This window comes from Sabethes cyaneus, chromosome 2 (genome assembly GCF_943734655.1).
Source record: "Sabethes cyaneus chromosome 2, idSabCyanKW18_F2, whole genome shotgun sequence".
NCBI lineage: Eukaryota > Metazoa > Arthropoda > Insecta > Diptera > Culicidae > Sabethes > Sabethes cyaneus.
In genome coordinates, this window is record NC_071354.1 from 186321580 (window position 1) to 186348997 (window position 27418).

Below are 27418 nucleotides of genomic sequence, written 5' to 3' on the forward strand. Positions count from 1 at the left end.
ATAATAATATAAGCTTTAGTATTATAAGAAAAATAAACTATGTTCAACTATACACGCTGTTGTTCGTTGCTACTTTTTAGGATCATCCGAAAAAACTCCAGAAAAGGCTTTCCAAATGTCCCCTGGCTCCTTATATCCTGAGATGCAAAACCCTATTTTTCTTATTTGGTTTTGGAGTTTTGTTGTGTTATGTGCCTCTTTGAAGTATTCCTGAACCATTGAACCTCCACATGTTGCAAACAATTTTTTTAAATCTGGTTTAAACGGATTAACTTTTTGGCCACGACCCGGAGATTATTCAATGTATAAAGCTCGACTCATTTAACACCTGGATGCTCTGTTTATTTTACTGCTGAGATCTGGAATGTTATGACAGCAGTTTGTGTTGAAATGTTTTCTCTGCCAGTGCTGAAAAGTTCGTCACGTTGAATTTTGTTTCAGAGAAATTACAGCTGATTGAATCAGCTGATTGATCGGTAGCCGCAAGGTTACCGAATCTGCTTTGACAAGCTAGTGGTCGTGGGTTGGAATCTTAGTAGAATCAAGCCATTCGATGTCAAGTGACTTTAGCATGGGTTTATTCTCAAGCCCCTCCACATATCCTTCCTTCATGCTGAATTCTCTATATTTACCCACTGAAGACTCCTGACAGTGCAAAAGTCCCTTCTATAGTTAAGTGTACTGGTCAGAGGTACGAATGAGTCCTCGCCAGGGACGGCTATAATATGGGATAGTGCTGGCAGCGAAGAACAAGTGGGTAAAGTAGATCAAGCTTTGAAGGAAGAGTAAACCCCGCTCACTCACAAAGAGTAATATCGCTCACTCAATAGCGATTATAGCAAAAAGAAATGCAGTGCAGGTCATACAGCAAACACCCGGGCGATATTACAATAGATCAACTATACTGGTCGCAGTAATGAGTCCATTGTATTAAAACAAATTCTTCTTTCACAGCTGGAATAGATCGAAGCGAACACTTCCTTTATTCCTTTTTCTGTACCAAATAAATAGGAAATATTTATCTTATTTATTTTCGGTGGACCGGAAGATGCAACTTTCCTACACACTATGCGCAACGAACCGGAATCATCGTTCCCTTCGTTGGAAATTTTATTACAATGGACCGGAATTTGCATTCCCTTCATTGTAAAATTTTATGTCAATGGACCGGAATTGCATTCCCTTCATTGTAAAACACTATAACGGACCGGAATTAAACTTTGTACTATCTGTACTCTACCCTAGCCATACACATCATCATGTAAACAAATATTATGCAACAGGTCAAAACAAAACAGACAAAACTCCGACCGTATTCAGACACACGGCGGGCACCGAACGCAAGCACCAGCGTTATGCATACACTTCACAAGTGCACGCATTCTGCTGAACTGTCTCTAAGACCCGTCGGTGGCCGATGTGACTCGGTGTTCAGTAAGGATTCAAATTACAATTCCAGAACCAAATGTATCGAACAAAGAATCTTTCTGTCCCAGTAGTCAATCTCTTTTTAGCTTTAAGAATGCATTTAGAATAGGGAACATATCGATATGCATTACCGATATTTTCCACCAAAATTCAACTATAGAAGCAAACCCTTCGGATAATAAAGTAAGCCATTTCGACTTCAGACTTAGCGTATTCAATGCGACCCCAATCGGGCTATCGCCGACTGAAGAAATAAGTCATTCGAGCAACCCTGATATCCGTTGATCGGTAGATCGGGCTATTGCTAACAACGAATAGTTAATAGTGATATACTATACATTCCCTACGTTGGTTTCAGTGGACCGGAATTTACATTCCCTTCACAGATGTATTTTCCAGTGGACCGGAAGTTTACTTCCCTGCACTTTATTAGCGGACCGGAAATTAGATTTTCCTGCCCTCTGACATATGGCGGACCGTTTTTTTTGCTTAACAAACCGGAATTAAAATTTCCTATGTTGGCAATTTTCTTTAAAGTTCATAGTTGAGCTATAATAAACATTTCCATTCCTCTACATTACTTCATGGTAATGGACCAGGAATGGATATATTTAATAATTATCAAAGAATGTATACCATTACCAATTTTCTGTCCTTGCCAACTTCTGAGTTCTTCAGATCCCATCCTTGTCGCCAATGTAGTGTCTTGTTGTCTACTCTTGAATACTGCTTGAGGTAAAGTGACTGTTTATTATTTCCACATGGTAACTATACCATATTCGCCGCCTACTCACATGCTTGAAATACTACACTACAATTAGCATTTGAATTTGAACTAAAAATTGGACTTTAAACTGAACCTGATTTAGAAGTTGCAATCGGACTTTAAGTTGAACATGAATTAGAGTTAAATCAAGGTGAGTTAAAATAGGTGATCTAGTTTTCACAGTTTGTAGAAGAGAAGTGCGCGGAACGATTGGTTAGCAACCATCGACGTTGTTTATACATTCAACAGTTTCCGCTTTGAAAATTTCGGTGATCGTCAAGGGTAACCCAGCGGGGGTGAAAAACAAATTTGAACATCAGAAAACCTCTCTTGACTAACCTTGAGTTAAATAAGACCAGATGTTGAGCTTGAAATTGTACTTGAAAGCAGACTTGAAATCAGAATTAAAATTGACTTAAAATTGCATTGGAGATAAAATTGGACTTAGAATAAGACTTTAAATCGGAGTTGAAATTGGAATTCAATTCGACTTAGCTTTAAAATCGGACATTAATTTGGGTTTAAAATTAGATAACAATTGAACTTCAAATCGGAGTTGAAACTGAATTTAAATTAGACTTGAAATTGGACTCAAAATTGGACATTACAGTGGACTTAAACTTAAAATTGGAATTAAATTAAGCTCGGAATTTGACTTAAAATAGATTATTGGACATGATATCGTATGTAAATTGGACTTTGAAATTGAACTTAAAATCTGATTGGAATTTAAGTTTGCAATTGGGTGGAATTGTACCTCAACGGGACCTGAAAATGAACTCAAATTGAACCCGGAATCGGAGATAAAATTGGAACTAAATTAGACTCGGAATTGGACTTAAGGGGGGACCCTACACTGGAAGACCGAAAAATAATAGATTTTCATAAATTTTTTTCAGATGCTAGAATTATAGTTAAGTGTTGGGGTCTTTTGGTTATTGGTTAAGGTATATTTGAAGATATATTTTGTATTTTTTGGATTCCAGAATAGTGATCATTGGTGATGGCATGTGGGCGCGTGAATGCCCTCTAGTAAATAGTTCCTTGCTGGCGGTACGTGCCGGGAACCAACTAGTATCGTAGAACGGATTTCAAGGAAGCTTTAGGTTAATACTTAAATTGTTACGTAGCGGTTTTTGAAAATTTGGAAAATTACCAAATGGCGGCCATTTTTCCAAAAGAAAGGTGTTTTTTCATCAAAAATCGCCAATTAAAAGCTCATAAAAAATTGAAAAATTGAGATATCATAAAACAGCTATGTAACAATTTAGATAATTCATTTTGACATGGTGATAATAATTTCAGCCAAATCGGTCCACTAGATTCTGAGATACACGTGCCGTTAGCTAAAGAAACATGGTTTTGGGGAAAATGCGTTCAAAGTTAGGACTTCGCTTGAGGTGACTCCACGTAAGTTTTCAACGAGATCAGAATGACCTTAGGAATGTATAGACCATTGCACGGGACGACCTAACCTCACTTTTTTGATAGTCGTGGAGGGTTTATCCACGTGGTGTTAGAATTGTAAATGAGGTTTTTGTTTTCGACGCGGAAATAATAAAACTCAAATCTAAATCGCTTGGTGTATCAAAGTTTATGTAAAGAAACCACCCAGAGATGTCATTTTACGGTTACATTACGTCATTATGCAATGATCTATAGAATCGCAGGAGGTACTTGTTATCAGAATAAATAAGTAAATCGTCAGAAAAAAACCGCATAACGTCTTCAATAGTCAGACGAAAGTCGGCAGATCCTAAAATTAATTCAAAAGTGGTGGGACTTTTCAACCGGAACCCGAAGTTGTTAACGAAAGACGCGGTGAAACTAGCAATGGTTTCACAATAATTCTATGTCCGAAATGCAAAAAAGATGGCCGGTTTGAGAAGCTTCAAGGCACAAGTTGTATCGGTTGGTAATTCACCGATACTCCAAAGTTAAGGCCGATTGAGAAATAGCGGTCAAATGCGCTGGGAAAACTGTAGAAGAGGGGTGTAACTGGATTCACAGGTTATATTTCGCTTTCGGAACTTGACCTTCTGTATTTCATTCGACTGACTTAGTGGGGTCTACGATTCTAGCCTCTCCCAATCGAGATTCGAACCTACGACGACTGGCTTGTTAGGCCAGCGTCGTACTCTCATAACTTCTAGAAAATCAGTTGCATTTCAGGTCAGAGGAAGCAAATAATTAAGTTATTTCTTTTTCACAATATGTTTATACGTCACTCATATAAACTGTGATACTGTTACATTGGTACACAAGATTTATAGAATTTAATTTGCTCACACACAGATTGAATTACTGCACCGTACCACGCATCGCAGAGGTCTCCGGTCACAACATGTCACAGTCAATCAAGGGTCACAACCGTGGCTCAATTGGGTAATAATTCTACGTTGGATATTTACGGCCGAGCCGGCTGGCAGCCATAAATTTGTCAGTTAATAGCACACTATTGTCTTGAATGCTAATAAACGCTGCAGCTATTAGTGAAACTAATTGATAGTAGGCTGTAGCTTACTTTGGTTTGATTACTAAAAATCGTAAACTTCAAACGTTGCATTGATGGTTCAAATTATTAAATGACGGCTCTTTCATGATTCATTGACTGTTGCAAGTAGTAATCGAGATACACAGATTCGTAGAAGGATTAACGCATATTTTATATACTCTTTTGCTAAAATGCCTCCAGTCTCAGGCAATCAAAATTACCATTATCATCATCATTCTACTTGTCAAAACATCCCAAAAGTGGCTATTTTCATAACCTGCCATGAATGATACAGGAAATATTCAATTTGATGAAACGCACCGCCTCTCACACCACACCACCGCCAATTGTATAAAAGACGATTCACATTCTAAGCGAAGAATAAATTTGCTTCCGCGGTCTTCCCACTCTACAACAGCACGATATAGATTCAAAAGGAGAACGACTTTTCCCACGCGTGTCATCACGTATACCGAAGTTATAATTTACACAATGCCATCACGTCCCTACTCTTATACATATATTGAAATACTACTCCTTGTGGTGCGTCGATTAGACCGGGCGAAGGATACGTTGCTATTCCACAATTGATCAAACCTCTTACGTTGAACGTCTAGCGGGAAGTCCCCTGGAGAGACTCAACAGTAAAATAGATTGCAGAGTTAAGAACTTGTTTATCGAATGGAATATCTTTTGAATATTGTTTTCGAACCGAAGTTAAACAATTGTAGCACAGCTTCATTTCCACCTTCATTGGCAAACCGCAAATTCTAATCAACCATCGATTTCTTATACGACACGACGAAACCGCACGCTCATCGGATTGCTAAATTTCAATCACAAATGCAATTTCCTTCTAATGCAATTACATACTTTCCGTCGAACAGAAAGCCAGACCATACGGTTGGGTGTGGATGGGTCCATGTTGGTGCCATGTTTCACTCGCGAGTACATTCAGCCGGTTACAACAGCATCATTCTAGTGCTCTTATCGGATGCATAATTTCCTGGCTGGCTTTTACACGATTTGGCACCGTTGTAAATCAGTCACACTTGTCCATGATTTTCAGCGCGCGCGTTAAGACCAAACAAGTTTTCGAGTGCGATTCGAGTGCCACACCGGATTCAAAACTCGTCGGTACCCGTACCAGTACTACTGCGGGTACACTATTGATTGTGGAAGGATGTGATGAGAAAAAATGGCTGGTTTTTGATTTTCATTGGTCATTGTATCTTTTCCGATTTCAAAATTCTGGTTAATTACCATAGGTAGTTTCATACACTAGTAGATGTTTCACTCGTCGTTGAAATCAACATTCTGACAAATAAAAGTGGTAGGCCTCTTATACGTTAGCACAGCCTCGGCACGGGTTTCATGATCATACAATTCATTTCAAATTGAATTTCGAATATTCGTCTGATAACGTTTGGCAAAAAATAGCACGGTTAAGAGCAATTCAACATTATCGAGAATAGGAAGATCGGTTACATTCACTTTATATTCCGAATGTTCCGACCCTTTTGTTTGAATCAATCACTTTTTTGGATATACTTGGATATCATAGCGACAACTCAGGCTTGTTATTTCCTCACTCATTGTGCAAAAAGAGCAACTTTTTTTGTTAAACACAATGAGCAGAACTGCTTTCAGAAATGAGAAATAAATCCACACAATGAGAAACAGACTATACACAATGAGAAAAACTGACGGGCAGAAAAACTTCTTAATGCGCTCTTTAAATGAGCAACTTTCGGTTTTGCTCCCGGTCCTCTCGGTAGCTACAGCAGTAAACGTGAAAACAAAACAACCGGTGCGCGTACAGCAACTATAGACTCAGAGGCGTCAAGACAATCAAAAGTCGTTAAATTTTGAATCTTAGCGGAGAATTGCCTTTGTTTATAATGGGACTTTCCTGTTGGTGCGCGTCAAGAAGCAAATGTATGGGAATTCAAATGTTGCCATATCTAAATAACATTTTTCGCACTGTTGCCGTTGTGACATGCCTAACCATATGATGCAGTTGCGTTCACGGGCAGCCAAACTCAACTGAATATACTAAATGTAAGAATCATGATTCAACTGCATTAATGGATTAATATTTTTCTGATGGCAATGACCGCTACTGACAATCGTCGTTTTTTCTCAACGCACTACCCGTAGTTGTCATACGTCAGCGCATCGCATCAACGTATTCAAAGTGTATTAACATTCTCCTCAATGAGTAGCACAGTGTGCGGTTGCTCATACAACTGCGTTCAGCAAGAAAGAGCACAGTTAAAATGAAACGGAGCAGAATAAATCGCGGTGAAGACTGAGCACAGTTTGAATTTTTCTCTTCTCTTTTTTTCTTCTGAGGAGGTGCCATCCCTGGCGACAACCATGGTGAGTATAGTGCTCTATTCATCATGGTGACAACAATGAAGATAATGAGCCATTACCTACAAAAAATTAATTTTGTTTTTACAAATGTCCGCTTTTTCCTGTAATTAACGAAAAACACCATGCGTCTCCATTGCATTATTGAAATTTAATTACGTTTGAAAAATTTACATCCATGAATTTTTTATACGTTATGATAAAAGAACATAGTTTTTCAGAAAAATATAAAAATCTGAGGTTTCTTTGATCTTCACGCCATGAAAACACGAAAGACGAATACACTGAAGTCGCTTTTTACGCGTTTTTTTACGCGACTATTTTTACGCGGTTTTCGGAATTTACGCGGTTTTCGGAATTTACGAGGTTTTCGGAATTTACGCGGTTTTCGGAATTTACGCGACTTTTTTTACGCGGTTTTCGGAATTTACGCGGATGTGCTCAAAACGTCTATTTTTTCACGTAGTGTTGAAATCCTCAGTTTTTTTTACGCGAAATTTTGTTTTTTTTACGCGGTTTTCGGAATTTACACGGTTTTCGGAATTTACGCGGTTTTTTACGCGGTTTTCGGAATTTACGCGGTTTTGATTTACGCGGGATGTATCCTTTGTGTAAAAAGCGACTTGAGTGGTTGGGAAAGTTTTCATCTTTCTTCCAAAACTTCAAAAACCTTTATTAGGTACCAAAATTATTAAAGTCGGTTCAGTGTGTGGTTTGAAAATAAAAAATCCTATTCTACTGCCAACCGAATACGGTTGTTTTGATAACCAAATAGTAGCTGGAATGGTCATCTTATTTGCATTCCTAAGTATAACATATTTAGATTTTTTGCATTCTTGTTATGGTAATTATGATCAATTCCGGTCATTAAAACAATCATAAGCGTGGAATAAAATTTTACTCTTATTACGTAAATCTAATCTAATCTAATCTCATACTAACGCAGCTAATTCTTGAAAGCATTCTGAAAAATGACGATTATTTGAATCAATCATTTTTCTTGTCAACGGCCAGGCCAACTGCGCAGCATGTACCAGAGAGAATTCCAAGGAATTAGACGGAACCAGTAATAATACCAAATTGCATTCATCTCTTTGAAATAAACGGAATTCACGTACCAAACGCTTCCCACATAAATAATGATTTATTCATACTCGTTGGGACTCATTGGGAGTATCTTTGCTACTGAAGGTTAAGTGGTACTCCGGACCCTCGGGGTGAACTAATGGCATTTGGACCAGAAGCCAAGCTGCAATTGGCCAAGGAAAACCACATGACCCCGTATTTCCTAGCTAGACTACTTTTAGTTGGTTGGCTATTAGAGCTATGTTGAACAGTTCATCCTAGTTGCCTTCACCATTTTATTCCCAACAAATTTTTACTCTTATTACGTAATAATTTAAACTGTTGAAAATTTAAGCCTTCGGAAAACACAAGAAAAGCAATGAAAAGATTATTAAAATATGAACAAAATACAACGGAGAGATGGTGGAAACACGAAAAGGCAATAAAACAATGACGAAAAGTTGATGAAAAGATGGCGAAAAGACGGTGATAAGTTGACAAAAAGACGACGAAAGACGACAAAAATACGACCAAAATAACATAGAAATACGACGAAAAGACACCAAAAAACAGGGACAAAAATAGAAGAAACACTACAGAAAAAACGTTTAAAAAGCTTGAAAATAACAAACCATGCAAAAAACATGATGGATGTACATCAGGAAGACAACGAAAGGGCCGTAAAATATAACATTATTTGCTGTCTTGGCAACAATTGTGGTGACGAAAAACTGGCAAAAAAATGACAAAAAGAGAAGAACAAAATAAAACGACGAATCGATGACAAAAGATGATGAAAACCTGGCGAAAACGAAGAAAAGACGACAAAATAACGGCGAAAATAGAATGAAAAGATCACGAACAGATGACAAAAAGATGACGAATATGAAAAAAAACAATAAAATGATGAAAAGACGACAAAACACCTACGAAAAGATAGCAAATATTTGATGAAAAGGCACTAAAAGATAGCGAAAAGTCACCCGAAAGCTGGCGAAAAGTGGTGACAAGTATGCTAAAAGATGAGGAAAAAAATCTGAAAATCGGCGAAAATATGTGCGATAAAAAGCCGTCGAACGTCAAAGTGGCAAAAATTTCAAAATAATAATAAAAAATGGCGAAAAGACTATAAAAAGATGCAGAAAAGGCGATGGCACGATGATAATAATACGGCAAAACAGCGACAAGAAATACCAAAACAGACAACAAATGATCACAAAAAGACGTAACCAAGAGCAATCAAAAACGCTACAAGAGTACACATAACTAAGACAAACAAAAGAACCAAACGACTAAAACTAAATGATGAAAGTCGGAAAACAAAGACGAAAGGCGAACGAACAAGTTTATTTATTTATTTATTGTCAAGATATATGGGCTTTGCCCGTCATCTAATATAAGGATACAACTATAAAATATAATAACAAATACAAAATAATATAAAATGTGTACATGTAATTGACCTCTCAGAAATAGCCTAAGTTTTTCCTTAATAGTATCATATAGTCGACATATTTAAATTTAGTACATTTCTAAAATTGTTCATTAGCTGCATAAAGCGATAGGCTGGTTCATTGCGCGCGTAGTTAGCTCGACGGTGTTCTAGAGTGAATGGCCTTGGTCTCCTCAGAACTACTGTACTCTGGTTAGCAGTTATCCTGGATTTCAAATAATCGCTGTCGTATCGTCCTCTCTGCAAATTGAGAAAAAAGCTAACGTCCACAATCTGGTATCTATTTTCCAGAGTATCCATATCCAGCAGACAGCACAAATCTTTATATTCCGGAAGATTTCCTCTCCATCCCAAATTTCTCATGGCAAATTTAACGAATTTTTTCTGTACCGCTTCCAATTTGCTCATGTAGGTTGCATACATTGGCCTCCACACCACACTTGCGAATTTTAATTTTGATCGTACCAGGCTCACATATATAGATTTGATCGTATACGGGTCATCCAGTTCTGCTGCGAATCGTCTTACTACAGCAAATAGTGCAAGACACTCGAAAACCAGCGTATTCACGTGATCGTTGAAAGTCAACCCTGCATCTAGATTGACTCCTAAGTCCTTAATCCTGCTCACTCGTTTGATTATTTTTCCATCCAAGCTGTAGTCGAATATTAACGGATTTGAGCAGCGTGTAAACGTTATGGTAGCACATTTTTCGTTGTTGATTTGCAACTTGCATGCTGAACAGAAACGCCCAAAAATTTGCACATCTCTTTGAAGCTTTAAGCAATCTTCCTGCTTTTTCACTGGATAAAAGAGCTTCACATCATCAGCGTAAATTAATACGAGGGCATTGTCAATTGCGGTAGGCAGTTCATTCATCAGTAGGATGAACAGAAGTGGTCCCAAATGACTGCCTTGCGGAACTCCTGATGTTACATTGTAAAGTTCTGAGTTTGCACCATCTACAGTAACGTATTGCTTTCTTCCGGTCAAATATCCATGAATCCATGTTATCAAGGAGCCACCAATACCGGCACGTGCCGCGGCACGCAACACCTCTAGAATTCCAACAACGTCGAAGGCTTTCGTCATATCTGTTATGAACTGATTTGATTCAAAAAGGTATTCATTTTCTTCAAATACAATAAAAAAAATCTATAAAACAAATGCGACAAAGAGTGATCCCACGTCTAGGCGGACTTAAACGGGATTCTTCCGTGTAAAAAAACCTCTAACGGGTGGCAACTAAAATTTTGGAATTTTTTTCTCAGGCTTTCAAAAAAAAGGCAAAGATACATAAATAAGATCTGGTTTACCAAAATTAAAGATACATTATTCATTGTTCATTCATTGTTCGTTTGACGTCGAAACAGGAGCGTTGTACGGCCGTCATGTTAACTTTGCGAATGCATCTCTTGATTCTACCAATCAACTGTTTGCAATTCGTGGCTCTCCAGTTATTTTTGTACACCAAGGAACTCAAAATCCCGAAGAAATCTTCGACTGGGCGCACTGAGACAGATTTCTCGGGTCGTGGTTTTTGGGTAAAAATGGGATCGAATGGGTATTCAGGAACGATTGTGTTTTTTTGGCGTAATGCGATGATGCTCTATCCGGCCAAAACACGCATTGTCCATCTGCATGATGTTTCTGTAGAAACGGGCTCAAAATTTTCTTCAAACATTCGTCTGGTGCATCTTAATTGATAGCCAAACCAGAGGGCTTGTTGTTGAAGAAACGAGAAAGAGAACGATGTCCTTCTGCGTCCATAACTTTGGCTGGTCTTCCACTACTTTGCTTGCGGATAGTTGTTGGGCATCTGAGAATATGGTAAACAGTCGAAGCCGCGACATATTTGCTTTTTAAATTTTGTACCGTATACTTTTTGCCGAGATTCCTGTTGCAGTTCGTAGAAATGTACAACGCGCTCCCGAAATGCTTCTTGTTTCGACGCTATTTTTAACAAAACTGGGCAAGCATAAACTAAACAAAAAATATTAACAAAAAGAGGAGAGAGAGAGAGAGAGAGAGAGAGAGAGAGAGAGAGAGAGAGAGAGAGAGAGAGAGAGAGAGCTAACACATACATACTCTCATTTCTCTCTGAGTTTGTTTGTTGTTGAGCATAACGGCCGCGAAAAAATTCCAAAATTTTAGTTGCCACCCGTTAAAACCCAAATTGTTACTTGGGAAGTGTGGATGCTACCAGAAACTGAAAGGGAATGAATTATTAACACAAAACTAAAAGCTAACTTTTATCTTCTCTGTTGTAGATGCATCTTTGCGTCACAAATCACGGTCTTTTTAAAGATTTTTGATTGCAGTGAAAAAATTTTATTAAATACCCAGCACAATGTGATGAAGGGAAGTTTGATATGTATTTAGGGTTGGCTAAACCTATGTGCACATGTGCTTTGTCCAACTTTATTATCCCTAAGCGATGGGTTTGTTTGTTTATTTGTTTTCTTTTCGGCTCATTGTGGACAACATGATCCATAGAGCATAGGCTCGCGTAAAGCTGTGCGTGTTCAGGATAAAACCACAATCGGGAAAGTTTTTATCCCTTCCCATAGCGCAAAAAAACAAAATTGAGTTAGCAAGCCAAAGTACAAACGACGTAAGCCCAACCCATAACTGTATTATGTGTTCATCGCATGCGGAAAAGCTCCACCTCACATGATATTAATCTCACTATATAAGATACTGTTCCCCTGCAATGCATTTTTTCGACATATAAATTGCTAAAAAAAACTCAATTGTGGCATCTTCTCATGGAGGGAATATTTTTACGCCAATATCTTTCCATATTTTAAGTGTTATTCCCCCATACATTTCCAACACTTCATACGGTGCTCTGACGATTACAATCAATCATGGTTTATCAAACTTTATGGAATCATTCATCTGGGCACGTTCCCATCAAATGATGCATGTCGGATAGCCGCCCAGCGGCGTCCATCTGTTCGATTCGAAGCTCCATAAATCTATTCTTTTCTTCTCCTTTTTTCCGGTCGTTCCTTTTAGGTGCCCAGCTACATCCTGGACTACGTGGTGGTCACCGCCTGGGTGCAGGATAGCGGCGTTCATCTGTACCCGAACACCGACATCGGTGGCAAGTACATCGTGCTGTCGAACGGCGATCTGTACATCAACAACGCCGGAGCAAGCGATGCGTACAAAACGTACTCGTGCAGAACTGTAAATAGACTAACAGGTGAGTAGCTCACCTGTCCACTCACAGTGTCCAGCCATGGCTCCAGCAGCTAATCGTGTGCGACAAGCTGGGCTGGGCTCACAGTTCAGGAGTGATAAAATTATGTTGCCATATACGTACCTACTGTAATACTTGCGCTTCCAGTAACGAAATAACAACCCGATGAATGTAACAGTGTACTTTCCACAAATTACTGTGAATCTCTCAATAGTCTGCTTATCATGATTTTCTACAAAGCTTACTCATTAATAGCACTGCAATATTTATGTACGCCAGGGCTTTAGTTACAAAATGCGAGCAACTATTCATTTATTTACGTGCACCCGACCGAGACTCTTGACGTTCTGGAAGAGGTAAAAAAACACACAGAATTGAAACGGAGTTCTGCAACCGCTGAAAAGGCCAACCGATTAAAAGGTCCCAACGTAATGGAATAGATAGAATTCCAATTTCGCTCGGTTCTTCTGGGACGGCGACTGCGGCCGAGCGCCGGGTTGTTGGTGGCTTGCTCTCAAGTGGTTGTGGATACAAATCACACTGAAAACTGCTTTAACGTCGTCCTTCCATTCCGACCGTTGGGGTAACATTTTCCCATCGGGCACAAAAGCTGGCTGGCTAACGATGCATTCAGAGCATTTGTGCTTACTCTGCCATCTTTCGTCATTCATTCGGGTCTCCGTTTTCCATTGCAGCCACTGCACCCACCGTTCGCAACGAGTTGGCGGTTGGGCAAGATATTAAACGCATTTTCCGTCCGAAACCATCCATCCATCCCGCGTGCAGTCCCAGTGGATGCTTGATGAACTGCAATTTATGTAGAAGTATTATATCAACAACAGAACACGTAACAACTTGAAAATTTTCCTCCTTTATAATGTCGAATGCATTTTTCGAATCAAGTTGAAATTTGCCTGAGAGTTACGTTTCGGTAGCAATTTAAATGTTGAATGATTTGAATGTTATCCAGTTAACCAGTGGTATCCTTGTGAAGCGACAACAGTGGATGACCGCTAGGCATCCTTTTGCCGTATGAGACCTGTGAAAATAGTTAAACGGTTTCAACAATTATACTATTTATAATTTTACTTAATTCTCATGAAAATTCTCCTTTCTCATACAACTTTCTTCACTTCCCAGGTGAAATACAAATTTCAACATATCCAGGTAGAGTAATAGTGACTGAACCGAAAGGACTAGTACAACCTAGAATTAATGTAGAGAAACACTCGCTCAAGCACGTAGTTGTGAATGCACAAGTCACGCTGCCTTGCGTGGCCCAGGGCCACCCGGTGCCGACCTACCGCTGGTTCAAGGAGGTCAAGGACCAGATCATCCCGCTGCAGCTGAACGAACGGATCGGCATCGTGTCGGCCGGGCTGCTGAAGATCGCCAAAGCCCGCCTGGAGGACAGCGGGAAGTATCTCTGCTGGGTGAACAACACGGCCGGCGAGGAGACAATCCAGGTAACGTTAACCGTTACCGCACCCCTGACAGCACACCTGCAGCCACAAGTACAAACCGTAGATGTTAGTAAGGACGCCCAGTTCCAGTGCATTATCTCGGGCTTTCCGGCGCACGAGGTCCTCTGGATGCACAACGCAAAGCCCATCGTGCGGGACAGCCGGATAGAGATCTACACCGACACGCCGCGCATTGTGATCAAGAACGTTCAGAAGGAAGACCAGGGCATGTACCAGTGCTTTGTGTCCAACGAATGGGAACAAATCCAGTCTACGGCCGAGCTACAATTGGGAGGTAAACTTTCAATGCTTATTTCATTTCACTAATCAATTACACATCAATCCTTCGTAATTACGAAATTATCATCACAGATGCCACACCAGAGCTGTTGTATTGGTTCTCAGAACAAACATTGCAACCAGGTCCAACGGTGTCGTTGAAGTGTGTGGGAACTGGCAATCCGCCACCACAATTCACCTGGAAATTAGACGGTTTCCCGGTAAGGTTATGTTTGCTTTCTTTTCGATTTTCCCACAGCTACCTGCCTACTCCGTTGCTAAGTAGCGCATATTCATCAATATTTTTTTCTCTTCCTCTTCTCGGACCACATTTATTTTTCTGCAGATTCCCGACAGCTCTCGGTTCGTCGTTGGCCAGTACGTAACCATACACGACGACGTAATCAGCCATGTAAATATATCCAACGTCAAGGAGGAGGATGGCGGAGAGTACACCTGTGTGGCCCAGAACAGCATCGGCAGGTAGGCATAGAAACATCAGCAGCGCCCAATCTTGCGAGAAATGATTTCTTACCGCCCACACCCATTCGCACCAGCCGAATCACTGGCGCTGGCACTGGCGCTTGCTGGGCGTTCTTATCAAGCGATCCATTTTCCTACCATTTTCATTCGTTATAGTGCAAATATTGCTAGCAAATGAAAATGGGCTACACACAGGGAACACCTGCTCACCGTCAACTGGAATGAAGGTGTACCTAAACAAATATCCTTCACTGCTGATTACAGTCCAGAACGGCAGTAGGCTGATAGCGGAAAAACCGTTCTAACTTGGAACGGCAAAGAGAAACCAAGTGGGCTTTAATGGATTCAACCGGTTATAGTGTAAACATATGGGTATTTGGTTGTTGAAATGTTTAGCACTTCAAAACAAAACATTGAAACTTTCCAGAACAAACGCAATTAAGTAGGGTTGCGTTTAAAAATGAAACGCCTCGATTTGAGACCTTTTAGTTGCGTCTCATAATATTAATTGATAATTCACAATATTTGAAAACTAAAAGCGATAATGTCTTTCTACTTCGTATAGCAGGCAGGGAAATACACTTAAGAGTGTTGAAATAGTATACTTTCAGTCACCGAAGTAATTAAGTTGGGTTGATTTAATGTTAACTAATTAGCATTGTGGTAATTCAGAAAGTGATGTTAGTTTGATGAAATGATGATATCAAATTTTCGACGTATTTCTGATGGGGGCTGCCCATTAAATGGCATTAAATTTTGGCACAATGTTGTTTGACATAATTCTAAATGATCACTTTCCTAGATGATGCAGGGTTAGATGGCCGCAGACCGCGAGTATGTGCCGCTGACCCACCGTCAGAAGCGCCGCCCAAGTAACCAATAAGCATTACCAATGCCAGTCAAATACAAGCCAATAAGCAGTTAAATCACTTCAAATGCTACTTAAAAATTACTCTGGCAAAATATACGGCTTGTTGTACTGCTAATCCTCTTATAGTAGTGACAATGATTATTTGCAGCTGATTACCGACAAGAACAATTTAAAAAGAATTTTGAATGCCAATTTAACGGCGTTAAATTAACGCAATTCGCAGCCAAAAGGCTAAGAAGCAGCAATGTGCACTAAAAAAATGCCAGACATGCTGATAAGCGGCAAATTTTCGTTGGTAAATCGTTGGATAATGCGTAAAACAGACCCCATTGTGGTCCCTAGTCTCTTATCTAGCAACTCCTACCCCTACCTCCACGTGGTACCAGCCGAAAAACGAGCAACTTTAGCGGAGATCGGGTAATCAACCCCGGTGGAAACTAAGGTCGTATACTAACAGGGGAGGAGGCTCAGTGTTGTCATGACACTGAAAGATGGCAACCCCATCCCGAGACTCGGTAGCGTAAGCCCTAGTACGGCTACCTATCTAAACCTAAAAAACTAACAACAAGAGTCAAGAAATCTTCTCGGAATATTCGGCATGGACCAAGGCGACGAAATAAGGACATGGAATGGAGACTTGGTACCTGGAACTGCAGATCGCTAAACTTCGTTGGTGGCGACAGGGTGCTGTCGATCAGCTAGAACCCCGAAAGTTTTGCATTGTGGCATTGCAGGAGATCTGTCGCAAAGGCGAGAAGGTGTGGAGGATCCGTGGCGGCAAAGCCCAATTTTTCCAGAGTGGTGGAGCGACCAATGAGCTGGGAACGGGCTTCGTAGTGTTGGGCAAAATGCAGGATCCCGTAATGGACTGGAAAGCGAGCAACAAGAGGATGTGCGTGTTGAGGATAAAAGGCCGTTTCTTCAACTATACCATCATAAACGTGCATTGTCCACACGAAGGTAGACTCGACCACTACCTAGTAGCAGTACATGTGCGCTCAAAACTATCGACGGTTTATACCTCGCGACAAAGTCGCCCTCCTCGGCTAAACATTCGGCAACTAGACAACCCGCGAACTGCCGAAAACTACGCGCGGGTACTGGATGAAGTTCTGCCTTCCTCTGTGGAGCTAGATTCTTCGAACCTCGAAAACGGATGGAGTAGGATTCGCTCGGCCATCAACGTGGCCGCAACCGCGGTGCTAGGTGTCGAAACCTCGAGTGCACGAAATGACTGGTTTGACGGGGAAGGCCAAGAAGCAATAGAGAGGGAAAAAAGAGCTTGGGAAAACTATCTGAGCATATCCACGAGAGAGAATTTGGCCAAGTATCGACGAGCGAGGAATGAGTTGGCCACGATCCTAAGGAGGAAAAAGCGCCAGAAGGAGGACAGAGATCGTGAGGAGCTAGAACAACTATTCCGGGCTAATGACACCCGCCAGTTTTACGAGAAGGTGAACCAAACTCGCAAGGCCCACACACCAAGACCTGACATGGTGAGGTGGCTGAAGCTCCCGGCTGAACTCCATAAAAATGGCCAAGAACCGCTAGCAACGGCACTTTACTGGCTGATTTCAAGGATTTGGAAGAAGAGAAACTACCGGAGGAGTGGAAGCTGTGTGTCCCATCTACAAAAAGGGCGACCGGCTAGATTGCTGTAACTACCGCAGTATTACGCTGGTCAACGCCGCCTACAAGGTGCTCTCCCAGATTTTGTTGCGTCGTCTATCCCCAATAGCAAGAGATTTCGTCGGGCAGTAGCAGACGGGTATTATGGGGGCCCGTGCTACTACGGATTAAATTTTTACTCTCCGACAAATCCTTCAGAAATATCGAAAGTACAACGTGCTCACGCATCATATTTTTGTGGATTTCAGAGCAGCATACGATACCGTTGAACGCGAACAGCTATGGCAGATAATGCACGAGTACGGTTTTCCGGATAAACCGAAGCGGCTGATCAAAGCTACTCTAGAACGAGTGATGTGTTACGTGCGCGTTTCGGGGACACTCTCAAGTCCTTTCGAATCGCGCAGAGGGTTACGGCAAGGGAATGGACTGTCCTGTATGGGCATCGAAACGAGAGGAACGATCTTCAGCAAGAGTAGCCAACTCCTAGCCTTTGCAGACGAAGTCGACATCATTACTAGAAACCGTGGGACGACGGAGGCAATCTACGCCAGACTAAAAACGGAAGCTAGGAGGATAGGGTTACAAATTAAAGCGTCGAAATCCAAATATATGGTCGGAAGAGGCTCCCGAGAAAGTAACGTTTGGCTCCCACGGACAGTGACTATTGACGGCGATGAGCTGGAAGTGGTTGATGAGTTCGTATATTTGGGATCTCTGGTGACCGCCGACAATAATACGAGTAAGGAGATTCAACGACGCATTCAAGCTGGAAATCGAGCCTACTTTTCTCTCCGCAAGACGTTTCGATCTAGGAGCAGGGATGCCACATATAATTCTGTGTTTTTTCTTGGAAAAATCTGACAATCTGTACGGCGAGGAAAGATATCTGTGCAAAAATCTGTCCAATGCAAAACAATGAGAGTGAAAGAATAGAGTCCTTTTATCTGACTATTTCCGTCTCTTTCACTCTCATGTAAAAGCTCAAAAATCTGTTTAATCTGTGTAATTTGGCGAAAATCTGTATTCTATGCATACAGATTCTGTACAGGCGATTTCTTTCGAATATCTGTTAAACACAGAATAATCTGTGCATGTGGCAACCCTGTCTAGGAGCATAGGCCGCCGCACAAAACGCTAATAAGACCGGTAGTCCTCTACGGACTTGAAACAGTAACTTTGCTTACGGAAGACATACGTGCACTTGCCGTTTTTGAACGAAAGATGTTGCGGACTATTTTTGGCGGAGTACAAACGGAAAGCGGAGAGTGGCGGAGACGTATGAATCACGAGCTACAGGCACTGCTTGGAGAGATTCCCATCGTTCACCTGGCGAAAGTTGGGAAACTACGGTGGGCGTGCCACGTCGCAAGGATGCCGGACGACTGTGTAGTGTAATCCGTTCTCTTCAAGAACCCCACCGGCACCAGGAATAGAGGGGCTCAACGTGCTAGATGGCTCGACCAGATTGAAGCCGACTTGCGTGTGTCGAGACGCGCAAGGAATTGGCGACAAGTACCCCAGGACCGAGTACAATGGAGAGGAATTCTTGATACGGCAAGAGCCACCCGGCTCTCGGCTGAATAAGTAAGTAAAGTAGATAGCCAAGAAAATCCCCCGAAGAGAAAACTCGAACAAAGTTTGATCACAAAGCGATATCTACAAGATAACTTGTTTTATTAACGGATAACTCAATATATTATATTGATGTTATTTAATGAATATTTCTATATAACATGATATGGTACACGGATATCAAGATAGGTTATCCGTAATAATCCCTCTAAACAAGTTAAAATACTATCAAATCATTTTGCGATTTCAATAAAAAGTAATAAATTAAACCTCGGATGTCCACCGTCGCCTTTTGGCGTTGTCAATTAGTTTGGCAGATTGTTTTTAACGCTCTACCCAAATATTTTTTCAGTTCAAATATATCACAAAATTAAAATAAAACATGTAAATTATACTCATAGAAACAATTGGAGGTCGAACATTTTGTTCTAGATGTCCTTTTCTTCAAAATTAAAAAAGGGAATATTCGCACCATAATTTTTTGGAATTTTTCGGGATTCTTGTTTTTGAAATATGATAACTTTTGAACGCATGGTCAGAATGTTGTGATATTAATATCAAATGGCAGGGAATCTGTACTGAACATATTTTTCAAATTTCGTATGTGGCTCTGGGGCTCCAAAAGCGAAGACCGTTTACAGAAAGTCTTACCCGTTAGAGGGTTAAGGATTCTGGTTGGCAATCCACTCCATTTCCCAGCCTTCCACATATATGATATTAATAATAATACTATTAATAATAATATGATATATATAAAAATTAAATGCTGTTCGTGTGTCCGGTATAGACTCGCAAAACGCTCGACGGATTTTGATGAAACTTGGCATACGCATTATGTCTGATGTGAGGAATGTTGTTAGCATGGTTTGAGATCCCTCCCCCTCTAGAAGGGGGGCTCCCATACAAATCAAACACAAATTTCTGCATAACTAGGGAACTAATCAAGCAAATGGGACCAACTTTGGAAAGTGAAGCTTTTTGAAGACAGAAATTATTTCTATGGTGGATTGAGGCCCCTCCTTCCTCTAAGAGGGGGGGACTCCCATACAAATAAAACGCAAATTTCCTCTTAACTCGACTATTAATCAAACAAATGAAACCAAATTTGGAATGTGAGGGTTTTTGGAGGCAGAAATTTTTTCTATGATAGATTGAGACCCCTCTGCCCTTTAAGAGGGGGGACTCCCATACAAATGAAACAAAAATTTCTGCATAACTCGGGAACTAATCAAGCAAATACAACCAAATTTGGCATGTGAAGGTTTTGGGAGGCAGAAATTTTTTGTATGGTAAATTGAGACCCCTCTGTCCTTTAAGAGGGGGGGGGGGGCTCCCATACAAATGAAACAAAAATTTCTGTATAACTCGACTGTCAATCAAGCAAATGGAACCGAATGTGACATGTGGGGGTTTTTAGAGACAGAATTTTTTTCAATGGTAGTTTGTGACCCCTTCCCCCTCTGTCCTTTAAGAGGGGTGACTCTCATACAAATTAAACAGAAATTTTTGCATAATTCAAAAAGTAATCGAGGTCAAGAAATTCTAGATTCTTCCATAAAACATTAGCACAACAATACCACCAAAAACTAGATTATTTAGAGCGAGTGTTGCCGTCCATACGAAAAGATAGAATAAATTTGAAACAAAATAATAAATCGGTGAAGCCTAGATAATGAGTCAAATTGAATAAAAGTAAGAAAATGTAATACTTATTTAAAAAAAATTGAAGAAAAAATACATTGTTGAAATGAAAATATAAAGAAAAAACCCGAATTAATCCACCTAGCGGCGTGACCTAGCCTTTCTACTGCCATAATAATCATTATTTAATTTCTCAGGAACGTCTATGTATAATTAACTTGACTATATTTTTAAATATCCGTTCCGTATTCCTCAAAATCCTTATTTGCCAGTCAAATTACCAACGTATTGCGTAGAATAATTAAATTTTCTTTCCTTGGGTGCGTAAATACTTGTAAAACCTTATTTAGTTTTATAATCGGTCGGCCTTAACTTTTGGGTTTCAGAGCCATATACGAAACTTGTTTTGAATTGACAATATGAAATATGTGTTCATAACAGATTTTTTGATAATTAATTAATACCATGCGTTCAAAAGTTAGCATCTTTGAAAAACAAGAGTTCAGAAAAATTATTATTATACTTCGCTTTTGAAGACAAAGGATATCGACAACAAAATGATTAATCTCAAAATTTTACTATTAGTTTGCTTGGCTTCAATTTTGCGATATATCTGAATTAGAAAAAATAACTGAATAGAGCATTAGATATGAAAAAGAGAAATTGAACTTTTTCTTAGCTGGCGCTCCTTCAGATAATTATTTTTGCATGAAAATCAAAACTTAAGCTTCTTTTGAATGTACTTTCATGAAAAGATAGTCATTAGCTTGATCGCATCGTTTTTACAATGTTAGAGGGTTAGGAAAACAAGATGAGGTCGAAAAATAGTGCAAGCTGCGCCTTAAACATGCTTGAGAATAGGAAATATGATCGACATGATTTCCAGTGCTTGTCATTTTTGATTTATTTGTTGAAACATGATACATGGCATAAGACATCTGTCCTTTAAAATGTCATTAACGAAAACAAATCTTACAAAATTACTACCGTGCAACGTTTACTTCCTATTTTTCATATAACATTTCTAAGCTCTAGTATCTATTGATTAAAAAGACCTACATGCTTAAATTAACTGCTTTTCTTCGCTGTTTGCTTTTCTTGTACAATTGTGAGTAACAGCAAGTGAACAAAATGACAATTGAAATCTGAAATCAAAGAAAAGAAAAAGCTTTTCGATTGAATCCCACTATTTAATATTTATTTGCAACAGATACGTAGTTCGCCTACGACGCGCAGGCTTCGTCAGTGTCTTATTTCAAAGCGTATACGTATCTGTCGCGAATAAATATTAAATAGTGGAATTTAGTCGGTAAAAGTTTTTTCTTTTCTTTAATTTCAAATTTCGTATTCCACTAAGAGGCTTCAAAAACTTTAGACAATTGATTCAGAAAAGTGAGAAACATCTTTTCTTGAATTTCAATGCAAATTTAAAAATTGCAAATTGTCATCCCAAGTAACAATTTGAGTTTTATTACACTCTTATGATAGCATTCAAGACCACAATTGGTCATGAAAACCACCATAAGAGTACAATCAAACTCACATTGTTGCTTGGGATCACATACACACATACATACATACATATATACATACATACATACATATATACATACATACATACATACATACATACATACATACATACATACATACATACATACATACATACATACATACATACATACATACATACATACATACATACATACATACATACATACATACATACATACATACATACATACATACATACATACATACATACATACATACATACATACATACATACATACATACATACATACATACATACATGCATATATACATACATACATACATACATACATACATGCATACATACATACATAATACATACATACATACATACATACATCACACACATTAAATACAATCAACATTTGTTTTGATTTCACACGTTTTAACGGTTTAATATACGGTGCTTAAGTGTTAAAGTTTAAATAACTTTTGAATGAACCGTCCGATTTTAAATAACTCGGTTTCGTTTGATAGATCTCAGCAGTTATTTTCAAATAATAATAAAATGTGTGATGTTTTTCATTGAATTATTGCTTATATGTTACAAAAATATGTTTTAAATACTATTTTTTCACATTTCTTTATGTAACTTTCAAACTACAAGTCCAATCGTCATGAAATTTGGAAGTTAAGGGTTTGCAAGGCTCCTCTTTCATATGCAATCAATTTTGTTCAAATCGGTTAAGGGACCTATGAGATAATGAAGTCCCATATTTTTCATATTTTTATACATAACTTTTGAACTAAAAGTCCGATCAGTATGAAATTCAATAGCGACCAATGGGACACCTAGACCTTTCATTTGACACTAAGAACATTAAAATCGGTCCAGCCATCTCCGAGAAAAGTGAGTGAGATTAAAAGCGTCACATACACACACACACACACATACACACACACACACATACATACACACACACAGAAAATGCTCAGTTTTCGAAACTGAGTCGAATGGTATATGACATTCGGCCCGCAGGACCTTCTTTCCATTTTCGGTTTTCCAAGTGATTTCTATACCTTTATACTATATATTTATATAGTAGAAAGGCAAAAATGTTGAGATTACTCTAAGTCTATGGTTTCTGACCAGTTTCAACTGTTTTCAAACAAACTGCACTGATATTTATTGTGATTTTGCCAACATCACTATTTTAAGGGTTGGTAATAAAACTAAAATTGCTAAACTAAACTAAAACTAAAATTTCGGTATGATTTAGGAATATCTTAGTTTGTTAAAACGAAAGCTGTTGGTTGCAAGATTACAATTAGCTTCAGCATTGATGGGGGTTGATTGGGGTAGATGCATACCCCCTGTTCAGAATAATCTGATCGAATCGGCATCACTGCAATAACGAGTGAAAGATGCAACAGCGCTATCGTCCTATCGTCTTATCGTCGTGTTTCGAACATTGCACATCGTAGCGATTTTGTCCCGAGTGCGCACATATACATTGCTGCAGCAAGTCACGAAGAACCGAAGAACAAAATATACATGCTTATGTACCGATATACATTGTAAACTGTAGATATAAGTGGCCACTAGTTTTAATTTTCCGACCAGTTATCGTTTGACTATCGATTAAATCAGACCAGGATAAAATTAAATTATTTTTCTAATTCGAACCCTCCAGTCTCGCGTTAAAACCGGTGAACCGGAAAACCCTTCAGGCTCCGCCGACGATAAGGAGCCGGACCGTGTCGAGTCTCGTACATCAATCGGTCCTTCGAACCGGATGGACCACCGGTAAAAGTGAGCTGAAGAAATTAATTGGAGATACGTTTCGTGATTGCCGTTTCGATTCGGTGTATAGACGGCTTGATTCCTTTGTGCGCGTTTCGCGATGGCTGCCGAGAAAAAAGCCACCATTTTGTCGTTACAGAGGACGCTAAGTGCGATTCAACAGCGTGCCTCTAAAATAATGATTTTCGTGACCGCGTTCAAAGATGAAGATGATCCTTTAATGCTAGAAACTCGTGGAAAGGTTTTAGACGAGATGCGAATTACCTATTTCGAGACTGAAAGCAAGTTGTATGGACTAGTTAAAGACGATGAAGTCCCTATAATCGAAAAGGAAAGTAAAGAGTTTTTCGACTTATTGAGTGAAATTCGGTACCAAATCATGAAAAAGGTGAAGGCGTTGTCAAAGCCTCCTGAAGCAATGACCTCAGATACAAGTTTCGCCCAGAAACCTAACCCCGATTTGTGCATAAAACTACCGGAAATTTCGTTGCCAAAGTTCAATGGCCATTATGAACAATGGTTATATTTTCGCAGTCAGTTCAATCTGCTTGTTCGTCGAAATGATTCGTTAAACGATCAACAGCGGTTACATTATTTGCGGTCGTGTCTGTCCGGTGAAGCTGCCACAATTGAAACACCAGAAGAATCGTTTGCGTCCTTGTGGATGGCGTTGGAAGCACGTTACGAAAATCGTCGCTGGCTAGTTGACCGCCATCTTGCAGACATTTTTCAACTCAAGCAAATTCAAGTTGAATCTTCTTCTGCCCTGCGCGAACTAATTAACATCGTACAGAAGAATCTCCGAGCTTTGTCGTCGTTAAAATTGCCGCTCGATGCACTTTCCGAGTGTATGGTAGTGCATGTGGTTGCTTCTCGTCTCGATAAACAGACACATAAAGATTTCGAGTCCCACGTGGTCGGTACAAAGCTAGTGAAATGGCAAGGAATGGTTGACTTTTTGCAAAATCGTTGTCGCATTCTAGAAAATCTAGAGCAAGATCATAAGTTGGCGTCCCACAGTAATACAAAACCGTCGGCAAACAAGTGGAAGCCGAATGTGTTAGTGAGCTCTAATCGTGATTCAGACTATAGAAGCAAATTTGCCTGTTTCAATTGTAAGGGCGGGCATTATATAAACGAGTGCCGCAACTTTTTGTCGAAATCCCCAACCCAACGTTTTCAACGAGTGAAAGAACTTAAACTGTGTGTAAATTGCTTCAGCAACCGTCACATTGTCGCCGAGTGTAAAAGTGGTACGTGTAAGGAATGTGATCTTCGTCATAATCAGGGCTTCGACCGATCCTTTTTTTCTACCGCAGTCACACCAACGCGCATTCAAGTTCACACCGTCCGTTTAGAGGTGGAATACGAACGCTATGCATAAAACAACTGGCAGTTTGCTCAGTCAAACGCCGAATGCACGCAACAGAATGAACGCTTTTTGACATTTTCGTTTCGATCAAGTTACCTTTACCGTTTGGAGCAGCGAATGACTGCAAAACAGTCAAATGACTGGCATTCACCACGCTTACGAAAAGCAACCGCACAATCGAATGATTCAATACTACAAAAAAACAACCACTACATGTGCATGGAAGAAGTCGGTCGGACTCCGTCCAATACAAACGAATATTTTGCTTGCGTCGGACCGACGTCCGGGTGACGAACTATTACTGTGAGCAGCCGATTTGGAGACGAAAAGAGAAACGAAAAAATACGTCACCGTATGCTTCCAGTCAGTTTGCAGTTTATATTCTCAAAGCGCAAAGCAAAACGGGAGATTGACTGTTTGCTTTTGCTGAGATGCCGCATGAATTGTAAGACGGCAGCAGCGCAAGCGGCAGCTTGACTGGATAAGAAAAACAGTCAAATGATCGTTCAAAAAGCGGAGTTTGAATGCGGAAAGTTCGCATTCACGGCAGTCACATTCAACTTGCGATCCCTTTTCAAGCCCTGGTCATAATACTTTGCTACACTTTGAAACGAAGTCAACGGATGCGAACACCGACACGAAGTCCAATCCCGTTCGTGTCGAGTTGTGCACAATGCTTCAACCAGTCCAGTCGTGTGAGCAATTTAACTCTGCCTCGATGAATACGCACGGACCAGAGGCGTATTGTTTTCCGAGCGAAAGTACAGTGTCAAAAAAGGTTCAGTTGATGGCAGTAAACGATCAAGCATTGTTGCACACTGCTTTAGTACAGGTTCGCAGCAGTAGTGGTGAACTTCAAGAATGCCGTGCTGTTCTCGATTCGTGTGCGATGTCGACGTTTATGACAACTGCGTGTGCAAAGAGGTTGCGACTTAAAACCTTTTCATCGAACGTGTCTGTTGTTGGATTTGGGGGAGCAGGAAGGCAAATTACAGAATCAGTTGTCGCCCATGTTAGTTCAAGGTCATCTTATTTCGAATCGATGGCTGAATTTTTGGTTACCCCTCGAATCACAAATAAATTACCGTTGCGATCTTTTGATATTGCCAATTGGAATATTCCCAACTGGATAGATCTTGCGGATCCACAGTTTAATAAAACAGCGAAAATTGATATCCTTTTCGGAATCGTTGAATGGGACAAAATGATGCTGTTTAAGTCCTATACACTATCGAAAGAGCTTCCGACCTTCCGACAGACAGTATTTGGCTGGGTTGCAGGTGGTCATGTAAAGGAGAGAGATAGTTACCCTCAAGTGCAAGTGCTCTCAGTGACGAATGAACAATTAGACAAACAAGTTTCGAAATTCTGGTGTATCGAAAATTACGGTTCCGAAAATAGTTGGTCCGTCGAAGAACAAGCCGCGGAAGATCATTTTGTATCGAACCACAGTCGTGATGTTACAGGTCGGTATACTGTAGCGCTACCGTTCAGAAGCATGGAAATTGACCTTGGAGACTCTAGACATATGGCTCACCGCAGGTTCCTTCTTTTGGAGGCGAGACTCACGAAGGATCAGAAACTTTACGCTGATTATAAACAATTTATGCAGGAGTTCATCGACCTGGGCCATATGGAACAAATTGGCACGTTCAACCCAGTAGAGTTGCAATCGGAAAAGCAGTATTTTTTGCCGCATCATGCTGTCAAACGCCCAGATAGTAGTACGACGAAACTCAGGGTGGTGTTCGATGCTTCGGCTAAAACTAGCAATGGAAAATCGCTGAATGATCAACTTATGGTGGGACCAACGTTGCAACCCCAGCTTGTCGATACGCTGCTTCGCTTTCGAACGTACAAGGTCGCGGTCACATCCGATGTTTCGAAAATGTTCCGACAAATTTTAGTACGCAAAGAAGATCGACGTTTCCAGCAGATTCTTTGGAGATCCAGTACCAAGGATGAAATCGGTGTTTATCAGTTAACGACAGTTACCTATGGTACTGCCAGCGCCCCG

At 40.0% G+C, this 27418-nt stretch overlaps 1 protein-coding gene across 1 annotated transcript in view; it reads left to right on the forward strand.

Moving 5' to 3' along the window:
• LOC128738665 (cell adhesion molecule Dscam2) overlaps nt 1-27418 on the forward strand; it is a 215607-nt gene that overhangs the window by 160422 nt on the left and 27767 nt on the right. Inside the window, exons 6-9 of the mRNA XM_053833977.1 lie at nt 12604-12793; nt 13931-14548; nt 14626-14753; nt 14879-15015. Of these exons, the coding sequence (XP_053689952.1) occupies nt 12604-12793; nt 13931-14548; nt 14626-14753; nt 14879-15015 (1073 nt within the window). The remainder of the gene's footprint in view (nt 1-12603; nt 12794-13930; nt 14549-14625; nt 14754-14878; nt 15016-27418) is intronic.